We start from the raw sequence: 22683 nt of genomic DNA on the forward strand, positions 1-22683 counted from the left end.
AGGATGCAGAGCTGGCATAGAATCACAGCTCTCTCATTTGAAGTTTGAGACTTTCCCAAGATCACTCATTAGTTGTAAAATGCAGACCAGGACACAATCCAGAGCAGTACACTATACTCCTAGACCACTGTGAATCATCATCAGTAAGCTCTCACCTGGCTTAGACGTGCCACATCCCTGCCACTGAAGTATTTCATGTAGCTTTCTAAACTACAGCTACCATATTATCTGAGAATCAGCTAAATTTATTTTGGAGATTACATAAAAGGTATCATGAAAGTCTGAAATGTCCTTTCTAAATCATTAAACTGATGAAGTCTTTGACTACAATTAAGGTATATTATTAAATACCCTATCACTTATTTCCTCTATTTCAAGCAACAGTCTTTAAAGTTTTGGTTGTTTTTTTTTTGGGGGGGGGGTCCAGTCGTGGGGCCTGAACTCTGGGCCTGGGCACTGTCCCTCAGCAATTCAGCTCAAGGCTAGCACTCTACCACTTGAGCCACAGCGCCACTTCCGGCTTTTTTCTTTTTGCTTATGTGGTGCTGAGGAATCGAACCCAGGGCCTCAGGCATGCAAGGCAAGTGCTCTACCACTGAGCCACCTTCCCAGCCCCATAGTCTTTAAAGTTTTATCAAGGGACTGACATCCTTATCTTAGTCCATGCATGTAAAGGTGAGGACACTTCCAAATCTGGGCTACCAGTTTAATAATTGTCATGGAGAAAGCCACAGGATTCAATCAAAGCCAATGAGGAGCAGAAACTAAAATAGACACTTGCTGAAAATACTTGATACAGGAAGATACTCTTTTGCTAGTGTTAGGTTATATATATGTGAAGATGAACTAGCTGCTTGCAGCTACATAGGGGGACAAAATAACCAGCAACCACTGAGACAAAATAACCAGCAAAGCCAGGCACCAGTGGTTCATATCTATAATCCTAGTTACTCAGGAGATCTGAGATCTGAGGATCATGGTTCAAAGCCAGGGCAGAAAAGTCCCCATAAGACTCTTATTTCCAATTAACCACTCAAAAACCAGAAGTGGCACTGTGGTTCAAGTGGTAGAGCGCTAACCTTGGGCACAAAGAGGCTCAAGGATAGCACCCAGGCGCTGAGTTCAACAGCACCAACAATAAAAAGCAGTCATTATAAACAAATTTGTTCCTACAGCTGTATTCTGGACACATGCACCAAGTTGTATGTGAAACTGGCACTTCTTATCAGCTGATTAACTTTCCTGTTGTATATGAGCCACTATGAAATAGGTTTTGCAAAAATAACATTTAAAGTTTTATTTTTACTCCCTACAGGATATGATGACATAATGAATATTTGAGCAAGTTAAGTCATGGGTATACAGCAAATTTATTACTAAACTTTTACAATTTCATTACATCTGTATGGAAGCCCATCTTTGCAACTTATGTAAGAAATCTCTCTAAAACATTATTTTCAATCACTCTCATGGTGATGAACAATGTCAGCATCAATACCAGTTGTGAATTAAAATTTTCTGCTCAAATCAAATAACTCACATGAGTGCAAGTAGCACTGATCTACACAGTAGATTATTAACAGCTAGCAACCACAATTTGGAACAAACTGTTAAAATTTTCATTAAGATTATAAAACTTTGCCCTAATGAGATTTTTTTTTTACTCAAATAGCATATTGTATGTTTAAAAACTATCTTGACGGGTCAGATGTGTAACAGAACATATGGAGAGAAATGATATACCTAATCCTTTGGGGGTGATACCACTTCGGTCCTGGGGATTCACTGCCCAGTAGTAGTACTTCAATGTGTGCATGATGAGAAGCACTGTTCCAACTCTCCGAATAGTGTTGTATATGTTGACAGTGCCAATGAATTCAGTGGACAGATAAGTATAGAGCATCAACTGAACCTACAAAATCAAAATGAAGAGCTTAAATCAAAAACATCCATTGAAAAGTGGGCACCAGTAGCTCACACCTAGATACTCAGCAGGCTAAGATCTAAGTCCAAAGCCACCCAAGGCAGGAAAGCCACTGAGATTCTTTTCTCCTATTAACTACCAAGGAAGCCAGAAGTGGAGCTGTGACTTGAGTGGTAGAGCTATAGCCTTGAGCAGAAAAGCTTTGGGACAGCTTCCTGGCCCTGAGTTCAAGTCCCAGGACCAGAACAAAACAAAAAACACCCAACAACTCTCGGGCTACTCGATTTGTATCAGACATTTTCTGAAAAGTAAAATGCTAAGCATGACAACATGTCAGACATCAGCATGCTCAGACACAAAAGCAAACATCCCACATTCCAAATTCTTTTTTCTTTTTATTTTTTTTTTTTTTGGTCGGTCACGGGGCTTGAACTCTGGGCCTGAGCGCTGTCCCTAGCCTTGAGCTACAGTGCCACTTCCGGTTTTCAGGTTGTTTACTGGAGATAAGAGTTTCACGGACTTTCCTGCCCCGGCTGGCTTTGAACCTCGATCTTCAGATCTCAGCCTCCTGAGTAGCTAGGATTACAGGCGTGAGCCACGGGCGCCCGGCTCCAAATTCTTTTTTTAAAAAATATAATTTTTTTTACACTAGCATTATAAAATTTTTAAAAGCCAAAATGTATCAAATTTTTACAACCCATACTTTGCATAAATCTGTTTAAAAACTAGAATTTTAATTTTTCAAAAATTAGAAGCTAGGGCTGGGAAAGTGGCTCAGTGGTAGAGCGCTTGCCTCTCATGCCTGAGGCCCTGGGTTTGATTCCTCAGCACCACATAAGCAAAAAGAAAAAAGCCAGAAGTTGGCGCTGTGGCTCAAGTGGTAGAGCGCTAGCCTTGAGCTGAAGAGCTGAGGGACAGCGCCCAGGCCCAGAGTTCAGGCCCCACGACAGGACCCAAAAAAAATAAAAAATTAAATTAAAAAAAACAAAAACAAAAACACCAAAAATTAGAAGCTAGAATGACAAAATTGTACCCATAATTTGGGTTAATTTAAAAATAAAGGTGCTTTTTATACCAGAGGAAGAATGTAAGTGCAAAGTTTTAGTGAAACAACTCCAATATTCTCCAACACTACAAACAAGTACTTACTTAGAGCAGCATAAAATCAGGACTTCTTCAAGAAATTCATGAAAATGATAAATTTTTCATTCTCATGAAAATTCATGAAAGTCATCTTTTGTTTTTCATTTTAATGTGAGCAGATATATTTTATGAACTAAACAAATTTTAATTATACTGTCTATGCTTCTCCCCTTGATTACTAATCATTTACCAATGAATAGTTAAGGTGCCTTCCTAGACATTGGTGGTATTTTCTGTTTTAAACCTATAGGACACTACAGTGTTCCTTTGGAATTGCTTTAAAGAAAAAAATCAGGTACCTATCTTTTAGATGCCCTACAAATAAACAATCTTAAGATTCAATTAGTAATCCTACCTAGTCAAAATGGTAGATCCTGATCACCTAAAAGTGAAGCTTAGGACACCGCTGTAGTTTTTTTTTTTGGGGGGGGGATGTATGTATGTGTGCATATGTGTATATGTATATATATACATACATGTGCACGTGCATATATGTACATATATCTATATGCATATACATGCACTGCATAGGCCCAATCTATCTGTCCCAGCATCAGAATAACTGTATGGCACAGTTCAAATTCCTAATCCCTTTATTTCAGTCAGACATATTTCCAACTACCTATACCTATATAATGGGAACATAATGGCATACAGAGCTGTCTCTCAATAGCTGAAATACCATTTAAAAACATAAAAATTAGACATTAGTTTATTTTTGTTTACTTTTTAATTTTAGCAGTGGTGATGTTGGCTGATACTGAGGCTTCAATTCAGGGCCTCAAACTCTCCCTTAGCTTTTTCATTATCATTTAAGTTACATCTACAATTCCAGCCTTTTGCTGGTTAATTGAAGACAGAGTCTCAAGGATTTATTTTCCCAGGTTGTTTCAAAACTTTGATCCTATGATCTCAGCCTACTGAGTAGCTAGGTTGTAAGTGTGAACCCAGCTAGATACCAAGTTTAAAAAAAAAAAAGAAAAACAAAAATCTCATGAGACAAAACCTAATCAATGACATGGTGTGGAGCAATTAAATACTGTGAATTCAGCAGCCAGAGAAATTTAAGGTGGGATAAGCTAAAGCAATGAAGAAAACCTTTGTTAATCAAGCAATACTAAGATAGGTTTTGAAGACAAAGAGCCAGGAAGATGGAGGGAAAGGAAATTGCAAACAAAAAAACCTGGTAATTGAAATAAACGATTCCCTACATCTGGAATCATGGTTCTCCAACTTAGCTGTGCCAAAGACCTGGAAAACATTTTTTTAATATCAATGCCTGAATCACACCCAAAACTAATGAAATCAAAATTTAAGGGGAGGAAGTGGGATTCTGTCTCTGCTTTTGTGTTTGAAATCCTCCCCAAATTGATTCAGCAACCAAGAATGAATACCACTGCTCTCAGGAAATCTGCCTATCCATTGAGTTCCTAAGTAAGAAATCTTTATGAAGGGCTTATGAATCCTAATGAAGATAAAAGGCTAGATAAGGGACTACTGTATTCTATAAACAATGAAAGCTGAGAATGTGGCTTAGTGGTAGAGTGCTTGCCTAGCATGCATGAAGCCCTGGCTTCAATTCCTCAGTACAACATACACAGAAGAAGCCAAAAGTGGCACTGTGGTTCAAGAGATAAAAGTGCTAGCCTTAAGCAAAAGAAGCTCAGGGACGGTGTCTAGGCCCTGAGTTCAAGCCCCAGGACTGGCAAAAAATAAATTAATTTTTAAAAAATTGAAACAATTAAAAACTAAAGTTTTGGGTCTAAGAAATGACCCGATGAGGGTGGTATGTCAAAAAGAAAGGGAAGCTAGTGCTGGTGGCTCACACCTGTAATCCTAGGTACTCAGGAGATCTAAGGATCACGGTTCAAAGCCAGCCAGGGCAAGGAAAGTCTGTGAGACTCTTATCTTCAATTAACCACCAGAAAACCAGAAATGGCATTGTGGCTCATGCAGTAGAGCACTTGCCTTGAGCTGAAGAGCTCAGGGACAGCACCCAGACCCAGAGTTCAACCCCCTTAACAAACAAAAAAAGGAAGGAGGAGGGAGGAGGGAGGAGGAAGAAGAAGAAGGAAGAGAAGAGGAGAAGGGAGGAGGAGAAGAGGAGGAAGCGGATGAGGAGGAGGAGGAGGAAGAGGAAGAGGAGGAGGAGAAAATGATACTGTGGTAAAATTAAAAGTATCATTTAAGTGGGGCGACAATAGCTCAACCTGTAATCCTAGCTACTCAAGAGGCTGAGATCAGAGGATCATGGTTCAAAGCCAGCCTGGGCAGGAAAGTCCATGAGACTCTTATCTCCAGAAAACCGGAAGTGGCGCTGTGACTCAAGTGATAGAGCATGTGCCTTGAGCTGAAGAGCTCAGGGACAGCACCCAGTTCCAAAGTTCAAGCCCCATGACCAACAAAAAGAACAAAAACAAAAACAAACAAAAAATATATATATATAAAATTTAACACTCACATAAAGAGGTGAAAGTGAAGATCTCAAGATTAAATGTTAATTATACACACATCTTCCTCCATTCACTCATTATATAATCCAACAACCACACAATTGTTTTACATCTATCTTTCTCTCTAGGTCCACGTCCTATGAGGGTAAGAACCACATCTGTCTAGTTCTATAGTACTTACAGAGTCCAGCATGAAGCACTCATGCAACCAACATCTGCTGAGTCAACAAAGAACCACTGTAGATAATAAAATTCATACATTCTAGGAGGTCACTAAAAAATTGCCTCTTAGCAGATCTAAGATAAATGAACATTATAAATCATTGTTCCCTTTTCCAAAAGCAAAGGCTGGTCCATACATCTATACCTTCAAATTAGTAACCACAGATGGACTTACTATGAAGCTAATGAAGCTTAAATTTTATCATCACTCATCAACATGGGCTCCTTCCAAGACTTTGAGCTTGGTTCTGGAGGCAATATACTGTATTCTTTTTTCTTAAAGAGCTCTTCCCACCTTGGGAAACTATATATGACCTTCAAGTTAAAAAAAAATGTGGATCTGTCCTTTGTTATAACTACCTTTCTAATAAAGTAAAAGCAAATAAAACTCCTCATGGAATACAAAGCAGACAGCTGCAACAGAAAAAAAGTTTAATATCATCAAATCAATTGTAAATTATAAAGAGGAAATTAAGAAAAGTTATTAAAAAGTAGAAGGTAAGAAATAAAGTGCAATAATAAATATGTCGTATGATGAAATTTTTAAAATATTCCTCTAACAACTAAGTATCTAATAAGAGCCTTTCTGACCACTTCAAAAGAGACACAATACCTTACAAATATGCAGTTTAGTAAGACCAGAAAGAGTCTAGGCAAAAATTTTTAAAGTAACTTGAAACAATCATTGAAAAGAAATAAGACTGAAGGTCATGAAAAAGAAAGAGGTCAAATTTAACCTGGAGATAAAAAGCTACAACCTCCAGCTGCCTCCTCTGATTATTTCCAAATGGCAATCAGAATCAGCAGCTGCATTTCTCTTCAACATTTGAAAAGACCAGCTAAAAATAAGACATTATAACTCTAGAAAAGCAAGAAAGGCAGCAGACATTTTTTCCTGACAACTAGGATAAATATGTGCTATTCCAACCTCAACAGTGACAGGCACAGCCAGTGGACAGAAAGGGAAGGAGAGGGCAACATAACAGGTATGAAATGACATAGATATAATTGCATAATGTGATATAAAGTTTTCTATTTCAACTTTACCTTAATTCCACCACTCTTAAATTTTAGAAACATTTAATATATCCATATTTGTTAAAGTTTTTGCTCATAAACATTAGCAAAAACTTATTTATAGCCACATAAAAGTAAATATCTTGCTGTCATGGTACTAAAAAATTATCTGGTGCAATAAAACATGATAATTAGAATGTGAAATTAAAGTGATTAAATAATAGCAGTTATCATGCCTTCAAGAAAAATGTGAGCTCTAACTTTAAGAAGGAAACTCAGAGTTCACATCACAATATTGGATGGCAAAGTGCAAAGAGGGAGAAAGAGTGGGAGCAAGCGAGGTGTTAAGATGGAATTCCATATACACGTATTTTTATGTATATAATGTTTTATTTTATACATATATATGCAGTAAAATAGACCTACAATTGATAGGGAAGATATTTACAATGGAATTCTCCACCTTTGATTTATATTTAATGAACAAAATCTCTTGCAAATAAAACTTTCAGCACAAGAAGGCAAAGACTATAGCTCTGTTTTTAAAAATAGTAAACATGGGTGAATGAAGGAAAGAAGGAAGGGAAAGAGGTAGGAAGGAGGAAGAAAGGAAGTGAAGGACAAAGGGAAGAAAGGAGGAGGGAAGAAAAGGAGAAGGAAGGAAGGGAGGAAGAAAAACTTACAAATTTCCCTAAGGAGCAAAATAGCAGTTAAAGAAGGTAATCTACTGAAACCTTATGTGCTAGTCTATAACAGGATATAAGAAAAGCCTCATAATTATCACTTTCCTCAAGCCCTAAAACTTAGTGAAGATAATAAACTAAAAACATGTATTACCTTGGCTGGGGTGTGAATCCATATGGCAGGGTTAAGAAGAATATGGTCACACAATTGCTTGAGTAGGGGCATCCCATTCTGCAGATTGCTCAGATATTTTGAAAACGCAAGGCAAAGTTCAAGTACTGCTCTGCTGACATGGGATTTGGAGGACTGCAAAAAAAAAGTGCTTTAAAGGTTCATACTAATTTGAAACAAGGTAAGTAAATTACAGGCTGTCAACACCAGAAAGACTTGGGCCACAAACTATTCTCAAAGTTAAGGATGGCATGAGGCTCACTACTACACTCCTTCAATAGAGAAATAGAGGCAAGGTAAAACAACAAAACATTATTTTCATTTTAGCAATCTGCTATAACCACGGAGACAGACTTACAGATTTTCTTAATCACTTAGGACAACAAGGACATGGCTTACAAATTAAGGATCACAATCATAAAATATTTCTTACTGTACCTTTTCAAGACTATATCCTATTACCAAGAATCCCTTACAGGCAAGCATCTGCTCCTGCATAGCAATTGAGTTCTTCAACAACTCCATGATAAAAGCCAGCAAAGTTGTACTAGAAGAGGAAAAAGGTAATGACCTGAAGAAGCATATTTTATTAAACATATTAGATAAATGTAGACTTCAATTTATCATTTAATAAAATTTTTAGAGCTGGGGTGTGGCTGAGTAGTGAAACATTTGTAAAGCATATGTGCTGGGTTCAATCCCCAGTACCATCAAAAAAAAAAAAAAAACCAAGTTCTCCATATCCATTTCAAAGAAAGTAATATTTTACTAAAACTACCTCTAAAATTATTTCAGAACTGAATTTTTAGTGTAATACTAGGATTTAACCCCTCTGTACATCACCTTGATAATAAAAAAAAAAGAAAAAGAAGACTAGGATTTACTCTAATACTTATTTGAAATAGTACATCACAAACATTAATAAGTGAATAACTTCAAAAGAACATATTCTGCATTATATAGAGAAAAATAAACAATGTCCAAAACAAATAATAGAAATGGCTAATAAATGTATATTCAGACCATAAAAACAAGTATATTAAGTCTGGAGAACTTGAAACTAAAAGGCAGAAAATATACAAGCAGTGGACTAAGGTTTAAATCCTGAACACATACTAGAGCTCCAGCAAAACAAGCATGAACTGAGCAGAGAATGCAGGAAGAGATGGAAGTAAAGTTAACTTGGACACAAATCTGGGTTCCTTGAACAGCAATTTAAGGACTGTGCATTTTGACAACAGGGAAGTAGTAATATTCCAGTCTTAAAAAAAATGTTTAAAGTAAATAGAGGCTACAAGCTTCTTCTACTAAACAATTAAACTGGTTTAATTTTTAATTAGGCTAATTAAGTTAGGACTCACAGGGCACTGGTGGCTCACACCTGTCATCCTAGCTACTCAGGAGGCTGAGATTTGAGGATTAAGGTTCAAAGCTAGCCCAAACAGGAAAGTCTATGAGATTCTTATCTCCAATTAACTACAGAAAATGAAGAAGTGGCACTGTAGCTCCAAGTGGTAGAGCACTAGCTCTGAATAAAAGAGCTCAGGGACAGCCCCCAGGGCGCAAGCTCTAGGAGCAACAAAAAATAAATAAAAAATAATAAATAAATAAATAAACTAGGTAAGGAATATAGGTACAATAGTGCAAGCCTATAATCCCAGCTACTTAGAAGGACAAGACAGAGGAAGTAACAAGTTTGAGGATGGCCTGGACAACATAGGAAACTGATAGCACAAATATATATGAAGGAAGGAAGAAATTTGACATGTACTAGGAATGTAAAAACACATTCAACACCGTGTTACTTTTTAGGAAAAAAATAAATAATAATAACAATAAAATTATATTAAAAAAAGAAAGAAAATAACTTTTTGCCTAAAAATAATCTGGAGAAAATTATTTCAACATTAATTACGTACACTGGTAAAAGACATCAAGTTGTATATAACCGGAAAATCAAAGAGACAAAATCAAAAAAGAATATTATTCATTTAAACTTCTGAAATAAATGAAACATAATTATTTTGCCAGTTCATAGTTTAGAATATGTATTAGTTAGAATATCAATGAGACATCCATATTACATTTTATAACTCATCTTAAAATTGTATGCCTCTGCCTTTTCAGACTAAACATGACAACAGGAAACATAATTTTATAAGTAAAAATGTATAATCTAACTTTAAAAAAACCTGTCACCTGAAATCACACAATTAAAATATTTGATTTTCAATTACAAACAAATAAATTAAATATGAAAATCTAAATTCCCATAATAAATTCCTGCCAAATAAGAACTTAAAATATTTCAAAAATTAGATCTGATAAAAATATATACCTTTTGTTAAAGTACAGTATCACTATTTTAACTTTATTGTAAAACACTATTTCTCCAGCCTCCACTTTTTTAATGATATACCAGAATGATTACTGATATGGATTTAAATTGTTACCTATAGGTCACAAATTTCTTTAAAATATACTGATTGAACAGCAAATATGAAAGGTATTATGGAGCTCAACAACAATGGAAGTAAGTAACTCTCACATCACATAGCTAGGAGTGGTAGCAGTGGTCTATAATTCTAGAACTAGAGAAGCTGAGAAAGGAAGAGAGTGAGTTTGAGGACAAGCTGAATTATATAATGAAATGCTGTCTCAAAACAAACAAACAAACAAAAAAAAGGTGGAGAGCTGTACTCACCAGATAGTCAAGTCAACCTCATCAGATAAATATTGCTTATAATCCAACTGTGCAAAAAGGGGAAATAGTACTTGTACTCCTCCAATAGAATGCATGGCACTTTGGATGGAATGTGTTAAAACTGCCTTCACATCCTTGAAAAATAGAATACACAATAAAGAATCCAATGTTTTCTTTTCCAAAACAGTTAAAAAATAAAGCACAACAGGAAATACAAGAACATTAAAACATGACAATTTCTGTTCAACAGAAACTATCAAACATACCAGATTTGGATTAGATATATTCTTAAAAGGATGACTGTTCGTACCTGGAGCATGAGTGCATGTGGTGAATGAACAAAAATGGAAGGGCTGTCCTTAGGAGAAGACTCGAGGCACAGCTGGGCATCTGTAGCCCGCGGATTATACGTGAAGGCAATGGCACTGGAGAGCTTGCCATCATACAGTAAGAGTTTGTGATGCTCAGCAAGGAAAAGGTCACTTTCTGCTTTGAATTTAAACGTGCCCTACAAATTCATAAAGTAGAGCACAGTTAAGAGTATACTCCATTCAAGACCTAAATACAAATCATGTAGATATAAACCTGTAAGGCAATACCTTTCTAACAATACCAAACAAGGGAAACCCTCCATATAATGTTAGTCCTTACCACCATGAATTTTCCTCTTCCTACGACGTCCGTTGAATCAGGTTTTGATTCGTTACCTTTGCATTTTCTTTTGTCAAGATAGTTTCTAATTTCCTTTGTGATTTCCGCTTTTGAACCACTGATGGTTGGGGGGGTATGATGTATAATTTTCATGTTATTTAAGGGGGGGAAAGATAATTATAATTTCAATCTTCTTAAATTTGTTAATATTTGCTTTATTTGCTTGTGGCCCAGTCCATCCTGTCTATCAAGTCTATCTTGAAGAACATTCCATGTATACTTAAAAAGAAATGTGTTTATCATACTTTTGTTTCATGGACTGTTTTTTTTTTTTTTTTTTTTGGGTCCAGTCGTGGGGCCTGAACTCTGGGCCTGAGTGCTATCCCTCAGCTCTTCAGCTCAAGGCTAGCGCTCTACCACTTGAGCCATAGCGCCACTTCCGGCTTTTTTCTTTTTGCTTATGTGGTGCTGAGGAATCGAACCCAGGGCCTCAGGCATGCAAGGCAAGCGCTCTACCACTGCGCCAACTTCCCAGCCCCTCATGGACTGTTTTGAATATGCTTAAGTATAACTGATTATCATTATTGTTCAAGTCCTCTGTTTTCTTGTAAGTCTTCCTTATGGTTGTTCTACCCATGATTGGAAATTAAACACTGACGTTTTCTACTATCAATAATACATATTTCTCCTTTCAACTGTCAAAGTTTGTTTTATATAGCAACATACCAATGTTTTGATCAATAACAAACTACACAGATGACAGTGGTGCCTTAAGATTATAGAGCCTAAGTACTGAAGGCTGCTCAAGTAATTATGAGGCCTGGAGCTCAAGCTGAGAGAGAGAGAGAGAGAGAGAGAGAGAGAGAGAGAGAGAGAGAGAGAGCACTAAATGTTTACATGTTAAGGAGACAGATATTCTTACCCTTATTTGAACATTATACAATGTATGTAAATGCCATACTATATCACATAAAATATATAACTTACAGGTTAATTTTTAAAGTTAAGACATCATCCTAACATGAAATGAAATTGAAAGAAGCTAATAGTTCACATAATACCCTACAAAGGTCAAGTATACTGCACATCTTTCTGACTGCTACAACTTTGCCATAGTGTTTCCTGTCATCCTGACACCCTATTTAATTACTCAAGGCAAATCTCCCGTGTCTAATACAAATTACACCCAGTGAACAGTAAGTAACATACCTTGTATCCCAGGCCCAACTGATAAATAGCAAAAATCTGAGCAGCATTAAGTGCATCACTGAATAGGTAAACTGCAGTCATCTGACCACAGAATACTCTGTTAGCATCTGCTGTTTCTGATGAGCCCAGAAAACATTTGTCAAAGGTCTGTAAAGAAAATGGAAAGAAAGTTTTATAGAAAAAAAATACATACACACATGCATACGCACATGCACACACACCTTCTGGAATAATAAAAAAATCTTCATTGGTATAAATGTTACATCATGTCTAACCTGTTTCTGAATAGAATAGTAATTCACTTAGTATTTCAGTTCACTCCTTCTCAGCTGAGTAGAAAGTAGTTTTCTAGAGAACAGTAAGTTAAATTTGATGACAATGTGAAGGTTAAAAAAAGGAATCCATAGCTAGGCATCAATGGCTCATACCTGTAATCCTATTTACTCAGGAGACTGAGTTCTAAGTCAGCCTGGGCAGAGAAGTCTTTGAGAGTTCCTTATCTCTAATTAACCAAAAAGCCAGAAGTAGAGCTGTGGTTCAAGTGTGCAAAAAAAGCTAAAGGACAACACCCAGGTCTGAATTCATGCCCCAAGACCAGCACAAAAAAAAAAAAAAAAAAATCAGGAAAACTCCTGTGGCTCTATATTCTATATACTCAGTAGCCAAAAATTCAAATAGAAGAATATAGTTTGACACAAGAAGAATGAGTAAGCTTTCACAAGGTACTGTGCTAACAGATTTATCAACCTCATCACATTTAATCATTACAACTTTCTAAGGTACACAGTTTTTTATTCCCCTTTACAACAATAACAACAAAATGAAACAATGGACTAAGACCAACCACATAATCAATGACGACAGTGGGAGGATTACAACATAAAGTGTGGCTGATCAAGCACCCTGAGCTCTATAGTTGAAATTAACGTTAGTCAGTATGTACGTGCATGTGTAGCAAAGGATGCAAAAGGAGTAAGTGTGGGTGGCAGAGTTTGTAGCCATTTTCCTTAGCTTTCTTGGTAGTGGTGTTTTGTTAAGTTTTCTACAAAAAAAGATGATTATGAAAACAATCTGAGTTCTATTACTGTAGTAGCAAAATTAGATTATAAAAATTCACCATTTTTGTATTCCAAAGTTTATAGTCAAGTTTTAAAACCCCTTCTAACTTGAAAAGCACATGCCTTTATTTTTGGCACACATACATTGATATGACTTACATCACTGGTATTGACAAACCACGTTATCTCTCCATAGGAAGCAAGCTCCCCATTCACATAACATCGAAGCTCACTGTTCTTCCATCGGTTATAAATATGTACTATAGTTACCATGTACCACTGAATAAGAAAAAAAAACAGAAACAGTAAAAGCAAAATTTATCATAATTCTTCCTAGTACAACCATGTTGAAAATAATGAAAAAAAGCAGGAGGATAGTAATTAAATACCAAAGCAAAGTTGAAGTATCTCTATTAAATTGAGTATTTACTACCTCTAGAACAATATTTATTTATACAGGGAGGCTCTTGAGTAATGAGAACTCATTCACTAAATAATTTTATTTATTATAAAAATTTTCAAGCATACCCCTTTAAATCTAAATATCTAGCATAATTATCTTCCTTTAAATCTGAATTAGCTGGGCACTGGTTGCTCACACCTGTAATCCTAACTACTCAGGAGGCTGAGAGTTGAGAATAGTGGTTCAAAGCCAACCCAGGCAGGAAAGTCTGTGAGACTCTTCTCTCCAATTAACCACCAGAAAACTGGAAGTGGTGTTGTGGCTCAAAGTATTAAAGCACCAACCTTGATTGAGCACAAAAGCTCAGGGACAACATCCAGACCCTGAATTCAAACCCCATGACCAATTAAAAAGAAAAACCTGAGTATTTTCTCATGTACCTAATCTATACACCAATGCAACTATCTATACATTCTACGTTATTTTTTAATCTCTACATTTTAAAGTGTAAAGGAAAACACATAATAAATTTACATTACTAAAATAATTATCATTGACATCTCCTATTTCTGCTTAAACTCAATCAGTAAATACTCATTTTATGATCCAAATCAGGGAAATTAACATTTATCCATTGATTTATGCTTTGATTTTTAAAATAGCTAACAACATAACAGGTATGTAAATACCATTAAAACAGTATTTCGAAAGGTAGTATAGCTTATTAATGTAACTATAAGTAAGATCACATACCTTTTGTGGCTTGAAATCAAATTTCACACAGTGCTGAAAGCCTTTTCCTTTTGACTTTATTGATGTTATAATCAAACAGCCACCAACAAAATGAGCAGAATAACCAAGACCTTTGCTAGTTCTGAAACTATGAGAAAATAAGTTTCATTTTTATCTCTAAATATTCTTATTTCCAAAGGAAAATAATAAAACTAAACAATTACAGAAGTACATACCAATATAGATAGGGCTTATCCTTATCTACATTGATGTTATTTACAGGGTCCATTCTCAGCCAGGTATGAAATGTAAAACCACTCTGGTATGGCCATTTGGCTATGGGAGGTAATGCAATCGCCTACAGGTAAAAAGCTTTGAGTTACTGACCTGCGTAAAAAACTTTATTACTGCATAGATCAATGAGACTTTACAATACTACGTACATTTCTACCACATCATATAAATTTATGTCATGGTTAAAATACCTCAAAGCAAACTCTTATCTGAAAGAAGACTTTTAGTAACTTCTGAATCTTCCAAAATACAAACTAATGATGCTAATTTATCAAGCAAAATGAACATTCAGTGTCATGTGCAAGACATAGATCATGTCCACTTCATTTACTACAACACACATATCCATAGAGATTCCAAATGAAAGAGAAGGGTGGTGATACCAAACTAGAAATTTGATAGAATTTCGATAGAAAAAAGAAAGGTGAACAAGAATGAAAAAAATTAAAGAAACAGCTTAATATGATTTTTAAACACCATACATGTAAAATTGAAGAGGGTTATTTCATAAAATATTTAAATTGTATTAATAACTCATTTTGTAGATGGTTAAATTTTTATTTAAAAGATATTATATAATGGTAGGGATACTAAGTAGTTGAACAGTCTTTAAAAGGAAAATAAAAGCCAGTAGATTCATCCCACCAAATTCAAACATACTATAAAGCCATTGCAATGAACACTATGTGGTGCTGGTATAAGATATATATACTTTGGGTTGGCAAATTATGTCACCAAAAGTGATAAAAGTAACAATACATAAATTGGGCTTCATAAAATTGTAAACTATTCTTTGAAAAACATGTCACTAGGTTGGTAGGGAATATTTATAAATCAAATATCAATGTAGGATTTCTACCCAAAAATGTAAAAAGACTCATATAACTCAGTAATAAAAAGGCAAACACAACCTTAAGCAGAACACCAGTCAAGTAAGCTTTACAAATATTAAGGCCCTGAGTTCAAGGTGTGGTACCACCAAAAACAAATATTTATTTTAGTCAGATGTGGTGAAAGTCGCCTGAAACCCTGTACTTGGTAGGCTGAAAAAGGATGATCATAAATCAGAGGCCACCCTAGGATACATAGTGAGTTCAAGGACAGCCTGGGAAACATCGCAAGACTCTGCCTCAAAAAAGCAAAACAATAAATGGGAGTGATATTTCAAGTCTGCAATCCCAGCTACTTTTTTCTTTACCTCTAAAACAGCTAGGAAGGGGTTGGGAAGGTGGCTCAGTGGTAGAGTGCTTGCCTTGCATTCATGAGACCCTGGGTTTGATTCCTCAGCACCACATAAGCAGAAAAAGCTGAAAGTGGTGCTATGGCTCAAGTGGTAAAGCCTTGAGCTGAAGAGCTGAGGGACAGCACCCAGGCCCATAGTTCAGGCCCCATAACCAACAAAATATAAATATAAACAAATAAATAAATAAATAGCTGGGGAAAAGGAACAAGCACAATGGTTGTAAGGATTTGGTTAGTTTGTGCAAAGAACAGCCACTATCAAGGGCATTTAGAGTACAACACTTCCAGGAAGCAAAAGAAAGAAAAAGCTGGATTGATTTCCTCATTAACATTTACTTACTGCAGCACTCTTCCCTGGAAAGTTGAAAAAGGCATCAGGACCATACTTCTGAGGCATGTGCTTCAGCACAGACAGCAGCTTCCCTGCATGTGGAGGCTATAAAGACAATCAACAATTCAATAACCACAGGATTCAGCACAAAAATACATATTTTAAACTAGACATGCTTTACTATGCACAAGAATCATCCAAAGCTTAAAAGCACACACAGTAACCAAAAAAATTTTTTTTCAACTGTCTTAAGGACATAACATACTCTACCCATTTTCTATAATACTGTAGGGTTATTAGGTGTTTTGTAAATATGAGCCAATATTTTTTTTGGGGGTCCGGTTGTGGGGCCTGAACTCTGGGCCTGTGCGCTGTCCCTCAGCTCTTCAGCTCAAGGCTAGCACACTACCACTTGAGCCATAGCACCACTTCCGGCTTTTTTTTTTCTGCTTATGTGGTGCTGAGGAATCGAACCCAGGGCCTCATGCATGCAAGGCAAGCGCTCTACCACTGAGCCACCTTCCCAGCCCAATATGAGCCAATATTATTTGACACTTAAAATTCTTCTCTAAACCACAGCAAAAAATAAATATTTTAAAAATATTTTTAAAACTACAACTGGACACCAGTGGTGTATACTTTTCATTCTAGCTATGTGGGAAACTGAGAAAGGAAAGATTGTAGTTTAAAGCCAGTCTGGGAATACACAAGACCCCTTCTCAATGCATAGCTGGATATCATGGTACATGCCCATCATCCCAAGCTACATGGAAGGCTGAGATCAACGGGACATAGTTCCGAGCAAGCCCAGGTGGGAAAGTCCATCTCAACAGGACTCCATCTCAACAGGAAAAAACTGGGCTTAATAGTGTACTTGTCATCTGAGCTATAAAAGGAAGCCTAAAATAGGCAGATCAGAATATAGCTTCAAGACCAAGGAACTGAGACCCTATTTCAAAAATAACCAGCACAGAAAAGAGCCAGACAGGATCAAACTACAAGTGAGATCACTGAGGTGTCTTCATCCTATTTTCATTGCTATTATGTATAATCATGACTAATTATTCAAATTCAGCAACCTCTTACCTAAATATCAAACAGAGAACTTCAAAACTTTTTTTTTTTGCCATTCCTGAGGCTTGAACTCAGGGCCTGGGCACTGTCCCTGAGCTTCTTTTGCTCAAGGCTAGTACTCTACCACTTGAGCCACAGCACCAGTCACTCCCTGCTTTTTCTGTTTATGTGGAACTGAGGAATCAAACCCAGGGATTCATACATGCTAGGCAAGCACTCTACAACTAAGTCACATTCTCAGCCCAAGAAATTCATTCTTAAATGATCAAGACATTTTCAATCAACTAGTTAAAAAATATAGTTAGCAACAGGTAATGACTGATTCTTTTAAAACCAATTCCAAAGCAGGTACCCGTGGTTCACACCTATAATCCCTGCTACTAAGGAGGCCAAGAATCTAGGTTCAAAGCCAGCCTGGACAGGAAAGCCTGTGAGACTCTTATCTCCAATTAACTACTAGAAAACCAGAAATGGAACTCTGGCTCCAAATGGTAGAGCTCTAGCCTTGAGCAAAAGAGCTCAGGGAGCCCAAGTCCTGAGTTCAAGCTCCATGACTGACAATAATAACGATAATAATAAATTAACTTCAAATTGAACTAATTTAACCTTCAGTCACAAATTCAAATACAATATTGTACATCATGTCTGCCTAGAGAAACCACTCCTCCAAATCCCCATTCCCATAAGTCAATCAATGAAAATAAAAAATAAATATATCATGAAAATGTACCTACATGCATAGACACTACAGGAGACAAGGATACTGGAACTTTTTCAGAAAAAAATTAGTTGTTCTATTTCAAGTCTCTTTTTAAATGTTCATACCTATGCACTGATTCTACACATACAAGTTGATTCTATACATAGAAATCTATGCAAAACAATAATCAAAAAAAGCAGATATAGACAGCCACAGAGATTTTTTTTCCATTACATACTAGGAGAGCACCAGTTGGAAATACCCTGAATGCCCAATAAAGAGGTAAATAAATATAATGAATATCTCAATTCACATTTTATTAATAGTTTGATTTTCTCCTAATCATATGTATTGCCTAATCTTATTCTAAGTCTCCTCCTTCCTACAACCAGTTATATTAACATGGTTTATCTTTTCAGTGTATGTTTTCAAAGGTGTTTTTGTTTGCTCGTTCCTAGCATATGAATGGTGCTATATTAGAGCTATCATTCTGCTAATTGCTTTTTTCTTGTTTTTTTTAATCTATTCATATTACTTTATGCACTGGTTCTAGCTGCTATATAATAATCTATTCTGTGCATCTGATATATTTTACCTATTTACCACCCTAACGACTGTACAATAATGTAATAATGTACAATTCACAATGTTCCAGTAAACATTCTCATGTTTATTTCCTATGGGACTACTTGAGAATTTCTTTGTATATATGCTAAGAAATTATTAAGTTATTGGACATAAGTATATTTTATGTGACTAGATTCCTCTTGAGGTTGACTTCACTACTGTTCACTCCAAAAATATACAAGGATTAAAATAACCGTATTTCTCCCTGTACACCTTTATAACAATAAAGTTACATTTTAAGTAAATAAATAATAACCATATTTCTGGCCAGACATGGTGGTGAATGCGTGTAATAACAGTCTCTCAGGCAGTGGGGAAGGGAGGATCACACTTAGAGGACAGCTGGGGCAACAAGTGTACAAGAATCCATCTCAACAAGCTGGGTGCTCCAGCTATCTGGGAAGTATGGACAGAAGGACTGGGGTCCAGAATGACCCTAGACAAACACTGAGAGTCCTTGTTGGAAAAATAACTGGAGCAAAAAAGGTCTAGGGCTGGGCGCAGGTGGTTTACAACTCCTTGCTACTCAGGAGGCTGAGATCTGAGGATCATGGTTTTAAGCCAGCCAGGAAAATCTGTTTGACTATTTTTTCCAATTAATCACAAAAAAGCCAGAAGTGGAGCTGTGGCTCAAGTGGTAGAATGCTAGCCTTGAGCAAAGGAGCTCAGGGATAGCACTCAGGCTCAGAGTTCAAGCCCCAGGACCAGCAAAAAAAGTGCTGGGGATCTGGCTCAAGTAGTACAGCACTTGCCTGGCAAGCATAAAGCTCTTAAGTTTAAATTTCAATACCACCAAAAAATATAAAATATCCATATTTCCAAAACTAGGCTTGTTATTTTCTAACAAAATACTTTCCATTATAGACATAGTTAGGTATCATATTTGTTTTAATGTGAATGATTTTGTTTTTATCTGTTTGTGAAGTTTCTACTACTAATAACTGTTCATGCCATATCCAGGAATGGAAAAAAAACTGTGCACCTATAACTGCTGTTTCAATTGATCTCTTCCTATCAATCTGACATTTACTCCATGAGCAGTATTAGTCACTTATAATGTATTAACATATTCAGCAAGGGAAGACTCTCAAAAGTTTTTAGGTTTGTTTTACCCATTGTCCTTTATCGCCTTGAAGTTTACTGAAGAAAAGCTTTAGTTCTCGAACTGTCAAATTATAGCTAGCCAGCACTCCCAACATGTCAACCAAAAGATCTGGAAACAAAAGAAAACAATAAAATAATTAGGCCACTTATATTTTTTAAAGAGCTAAAATTCATGGGCTCACTTAGGAGTTTGGATGCCAGAGTTTTAGGTAACACTACATGTTCAAATATTCTTAAATGATATTAAATTACTTTATTTTATTTACTTTTTTGTTGGTTGTAGAGCTTGAACTCTGGGCCTGGGCACTGTCCCTGTGCTCTTCAGCTCAAGACTAGTGCTCTACCACTTGAGCCACAGCGCCACTTCCGGTTTTCTGGTGGTTTATGGAGATAAGGGTCTCATAGACTTGCCTGCCTGGGCTGGCTTTGAACCACGATCCTCAGATCTCAGCCTCCTGAGTAGGCAGGATTACAGATATGAGCCACAGGTGCCTGACTAAATAATTTTTTAATATAGTACTTAGCCAGGCACTGGAGGCTCATTTGTAATCCTACCTACTCAGGAGACTGAGATCTGAGGATCACTATTCCAAGCCTGCCAGGGAAGGAAAATCCTTGTGACTCTATCTCCAATTAACCTGAAAGTGAAGGTGTGCTTCAAAGGTGCCAGTCCTAAGCAAGAAAGCTTTGGGACAGCACTCAGGCCTTGCATTCAAGATCCAGTACCAACACACACACACACACACACACACACACACACACACACACACACACACACACACACACACACACACACACACACACACACACACACACACACACACACACACACACACACACACACACACACACACACACACACACACACACACACACACACACACACTCTCTCTCTCTCTCTCTCTCTCTCTCTCTCTCTCTCTCTCTCTCTCTCTCTCTCTCTCTCTCTCTCTCTCTCTCTCAAACTTCATTTCTTCATATACTTTGTACTATAGAAAAAGTCATACCTGCAATCATATTGTCAACTTTCTCAATTTTCTCAAGTACTTTTTCAACAAGGCCTACTTCTGTGCAAACTTGAAGGTTTCGTATGCTCTTCTTCAGAATGGCTGTAAACATGCTCCAGACTTCTGCTTGGCATGTAATGTCACATTTTTCCAGTAACTCCACCATGCAGATGATACTCTCACCTTCTTGGATAATGAAATTCATCTCCAAATCAAACTGTCCTCCTACAAGCTTCCAAAGGCAAAGTACACAAGAACATATTAAGGATATTACTTCTTCCTAAAATTCAGTCACAATAACTAGCCATATCCTCGAATACAATAAAAGGTTCATTTTCAAAAAAAAAGATTTTTAAAGCAAGGTATCAGTGGCTCGCGCCTATAACACTAGCTACTCAAGAGGCTGAGATCTGAGGATCATGGTTCAAAGCCAGCCCAGACAGAAAAGTATGTGAGACTCTTATCTCTACTATTCAGAAAAACCAGAGGTGGCACTGTGGCTCAAAGTGGTAGAGTGCTAGCCTTGAGCACAAGGGGACAGTACCAACCCCTAAATTCAAGCCTCAGGACCAGCCAAAAAAAAAAAAAAAAGAGTAGCTCTACCAAACAAGAAAGATTCAAAATTAGATAGCACAAAGTAACATATATGACTATAAATAAAAATGAAAGTATCTTTCAACAAAACAAATGTAGGATCATCTACACTAAGGGTTGGACAGGCAGCTCCCATGCATGAGGCCCTGTCCCATTCTAGTATGGTCCAAAAAAGCCACAAAAGGTAGACATGTGTCAATCTCATGATTTCATTTCAATTTAAAAATAAATTTAAAATAAAAATTTTAATGTGAAGGAAACAAAACAGAAAGAAATTCTCAGTGCTTGCTTATTAGCAACACTTAGGTCTTGAGCTCAACCACAGAAACACCAAAAGTGAGGGGAAGGAAATACATACACATAAACACATACAAGACTCTCAAAGAATACATACATACATAAAAATCATTGCTGGATGCTGGTGGCTCATGCCTATAATCCTAGCTACTCAGGAGGCTGAATTCTGAAAATTATGGTTCAAAGCCAGCCCAGGAAGAAGTATCTGTGAGACTTTTATCTCCAATTAACTACCAGAAAGCCAGAAATGAAGCTGTGGCTCAAAGTGGTAAAGAAGAGCAATAGCCTGGGGCAGAAGAGCACAGGGATAGCATCCAGGACCCAAGTTCAAGCCCCAAAACACTCTCTCTCTCTCTCTCTCTCTCTCTCTCTCTCTCTCTCTCTCTCTCTCTCTCTCTCTCTCTCTCTCTCTCTCTCTCCTCTCTCTCTCTCTCTCTCTCTTTCTCTCTCTCTCAGAGTAGGAAGTAGACCTGTGGCTCAAATGGAAGAATATGAGCCTTGAGGAAGAGAGCTCAGAAACAGAGCCCAGGCCCTGAGTTCAAGCCTCAGGACCAGCACCAAAAAAATTTTTTTAATTACAATACAAACTTTGTTTTGCTTTTATAATTTTCCTATGAATTTATGTACACATTATATATATGTATATATTTCCAGTCTTTCATATATATCACATACACTATGAAACATAAAAATACAGAATAGAAGGAAAAAAGGATGGGAACAGCCAATTCACAAAAAAAATGACACTGAAAAATACAAATGAAAAGAATTACTAAATAAAATTTACCTATTTTTTTCAATCATTAATACTCAAAGTAGGTAGGAGTGACATGACAGACAATTCTATACACTGCTAGTGAAATATTCCTAGGATAGTTTACAATATGAGAATTACACTAGTCAGGCAAAATTAAAATATAAACTTCTGGGCATACGAAGAGTCAGAATAAGTGTTGAAAGAAGACTGGGTCTCCCGTAGCTCAGTAGTACTAAGTAAACATAATAAAAGAAAGTCAAGATTATTTTTTAATTCAAGTGTTAG

General features: G+C 36.6%; 1 protein-coding gene across 3 annotated transcripts in view; it reads right to left on the reverse strand.

Annotated features, from left to right (window-relative positions):
- Lrba (LPS responsive beige-like anchor protein) overlaps positions 1-22683 on the reverse strand; it is a 445034-nt gene that overhangs the window by 375096 nt on the left and 47255 nt on the right. For all 3 annotated transcript variants that reach the window (XM_070022191.1, XM_070022190.1, XM_070022192.1), the window contains exons 3-14: positions 20751-20982; positions 19752-19852; positions 16248-16343; positions 14608-14729; positions 14393-14519; positions 13396-13515; positions 12179-12325; positions 10629-10826; positions 10319-10452; positions 8053-8161; positions 7597-7749; positions 1744-1912 (exon numbers count right to left, since the gene is read on the reverse strand). In XM_070022191.1, the coding sequence (XP_069878292.1) occupies positions 1744-1912; positions 7597-7749; positions 8053-8161; positions 10319-10452; positions 10629-10826; positions 12179-12325; positions 13396-13515; positions 14393-14519; positions 14608-14729; positions 16248-16343; positions 19752-19852; positions 20751-20982 (1708 nt within the window). The remainder of the gene's footprint in view (positions 1-1743; positions 1913-7596; positions 7750-8052; positions 8162-10318; positions 10453-10628; positions 10827-12178; positions 12326-13395; positions 13516-14392; positions 14520-14607; positions 14730-16247; positions 16344-19751; positions 19853-20750; positions 20983-22683) is intronic.

Source organism: Dipodomys merriami, unplaced genomic scaffold (assembly GCF_024711535.1).
Source record: "Dipodomys merriami isolate MVZ:Mamm:240054 unplaced genomic scaffold, mDipMer1.0.p SCAF_15, whole genome shotgun sequence".
Classification (NCBI taxonomy): domain Eukaryota; kingdom Metazoa; phylum Chordata; class Mammalia; order Rodentia; family Heteromyidae; genus Dipodomys; species Dipodomys merriami.